A 2,691-nucleotide genomic window follows, 5' to 3' on the forward strand; every position below is an offset into this window, starting at 1 on the left:
TATTTTATTTTAATAATTTAATATTAACTTTTTAAAAAATAAATTATTACTTTTAATAATTTATTTTAATTATTTAAAAAAAATAAATTTATGATTTATATATTAAAATATTAATAGCGAGTTATATAAAATATATTTTTATTGTAATTACATTTTGTATTTATAATTTTTATATTTTTTTATAGTTTAAATTGATATAATTTATATATAATAATATTTTTTGAATTTATTATAGTTTAAATTGATATAATTTATATATAAGTGTAAATATTATTTAAATGTTATATTTTTAAATTACTACATAATGTCTATAATAGAGATTTTATCTTTTCGAACTCACTTTTTAACAACAATCTCAAACAATTAAATTTTAAATTACACTTTTGTACAAAACTTTTAAAAGTTCATTTTTACGATACTTTTAAAAGTTAATTTTCAAAAGTTATACCAAATTAACCCTTAATTATTATTGTATGCAGCATATATAATAATTCAAATAAAAGCTTTTTAAAAAAATATTTCTTTTAATTATTAGAATTATTTAATAAATTTATACTTTTAATATAAAATTTTATACCTGTCCCTTAAACTATAAATTATCTTTATTGTGCGGAGCGTGGACGGAAAGTCCCATCCCGTCCCTTTTGTTTCTCAACTTGGATCCCATCACTTGGCTTGCTAAAAGAGTTTATTATTATATCCCAACAACAAAAACAAACTAAAATATCCAGTTGCTTCTGTTACCAAAAAAAAGCTCTTCCTTTTCTTAAAAAAAAAAACATAGCATTTACCTTAACTATGTACGTAGATTGTTGTTGACTCAGCGAGTTATCTCTGTTATATTTAATGAGAAAATAATTGTAAAATGATATTAAGTATTTTTTGGGGGGACGGTGTAATTGTACGTACTTCAAATCAACTTAAAAAGCAATTGCGGACTATGGAATTAGTAGCATAGTTGAGGAGGAGGACAATAAATAAAGAAGAGGGTGAACATAGAAATAAACAAGGGAGTTGGCATGCTGGCTGGGTGTATAACCACGTCGGCTGGTCACATGCCTGCCTACAAGGACAGACCCAAAAAATTATATTAAAGAATACAAATTTAAAGATTGTAAAATTAGATAATCAGGAAAAAATATAAAAATAAAATCTAAAACATAAAAAAATTAAAAATTTTAGAGATACACCCAAAATCCCTAATACCCCTCCTCTATCCATCCCTACTTGTCTAGTATTACAAGCCGAAACCGCGAGAAAGTCATAAAATTTGTAGGCGGAGAAGAGCTGATGGATTATGTCGGCCCAATTTGGATTTATCTAAACGTAGATCCATCAACGCGGCGGGCGTGCCCAGACGACACACTAGCAGCCAAGTGGGGAATTAATGCTCCTTCCCTCTCCCTCGTATATATCATTAGTCTCCTGTTATACTTATATGTATATATATATATACAATACATAATAGCTTTTGAAACAAAGAGTATTCTTTGATTAACCGTTGCTAGAATCTGTTCCTTTCTTCCTCTTCTTCTTGTTATGACTTACAAGTTATAGTCTCCAGAAACAAGGGAGGATCCATAAAAAAAAGTTCAGTTTTAGGATTTTGTTTTTTAATCTTTTTGTATGATGGAGTTAGGTGATTGTTGTTTAACTTCAAGTTCAACAAAGGGAGAGAAACGAAAGCTGCATAGGCAACAACAGAAGGAGAAACCATTCAGAGGGATAAGGATGAGGAAGTGGGGGAAGTGGGTTGCTGAAATCAGAGAACCAAACAAGAGGTCTAGGATTTGGCTCGGTTCTTACACCACCCCTATAGCCGCCGCTCGTGCTTACGACACCGCCGTTTTCTACTTGCGTGGGCCTTCCGCTAGGCTCAACTTCCCTGACCTCGTTTTACAAGAAGACGACCTTAGGGATGTCTCCGCCGATTCCATACGCAAGAAAGCCACCGAGGTAGGGTCTAAAGTCGACGCTTTAGAAATTTCGCTCCATCATGCTTCTGCTTCTGCTTCTGCTTCTGCTTCTGCTTCTGCTTCTGCTTCTGCTTCATCATCCGAATCATCCAACCCTTCTCGAGTTTTCCGGAAACCTGATTTGAACAAGTACCCCGACAATTCTGACGAGGACTGAAACAATATATTAGTTACCCATAAATCGCAAAGCCTACAACTGTTTATAGTCCCCACTTCCCCCCCCCCCCTTTTGCTGCTGTCTTTTGATTCTCTCATGAAATATCAAGTGCCCGAGGAATAGAATCCAATAAAAAAATGTATCGATTCTCTGTTTGATAAGGTTATAAATATTTTACGTTTGGTTTATGGCATGTAACTTTTAACATGGATAGTGATGAAACAGGTATACCGTTGAATTCCTGATCAACTGTGTTTTTCCTTATGTTATATGTTATGCGCAAACTCCTTGTGTTACATCAAATATATTTTCAGTGAAAAAAAATTAGAGATGAGGGATCCAGGGGACTTGAGTTTAGATTGTTGGAGGATAGATAGGTATGGAGAAGACAAACAAGGGCGATGGCCTACCAGCTTATGTCTCCACATATGTACGTATATTTAGCTGCTAAAACCAAAGTAGATAAGGACAGATATATGTGAGAACCAAGTTAGTTACTTATGACCTTGCTTGTGGACGCCAGAAAAGGAACACAGCCAAATTAGAGAGAGATGAGCA

General features: G+C 33.0%; 1 protein-coding gene across 1 annotated transcript; it reads left to right on the top strand.

The window, feature by feature from the left end:
* Nucleotides 1-1,507: 1,507 nt before the first annotated feature.
* On the top strand, nt 1,508-2,260 carry LOC120216642 (ethylene-responsive transcription factor RAP2-1-like). The gene has a single exon (XM_039213995.1). It carries the CDS (start codon nt 1,627-1,629, stop codon nt 2,131-2,133), a length of 507 nt encoding a protein of 168 aa, XP_039069926.1. The 5' UTR covers nt 1,508-1,626; the 3' UTR covers nt 2,134-2,260.
* Nucleotides 2,261-2,691: the final 431 nt, after the last annotated feature.

This window comes from Hibiscus syriacus, unplaced genomic scaffold (assembly GCF_006381635.1).
Source record: "Hibiscus syriacus cultivar Baekdansim isolate YM2019G1 unplaced genomic scaffold, ASM638163v2 tig00110163_pilon, whole genome shotgun sequence".
NCBI classification, from domain to species: domain Eukaryota; kingdom Viridiplantae; phylum Streptophyta; class Magnoliopsida; order Malvales; family Malvaceae; genus Hibiscus; species Hibiscus syriacus.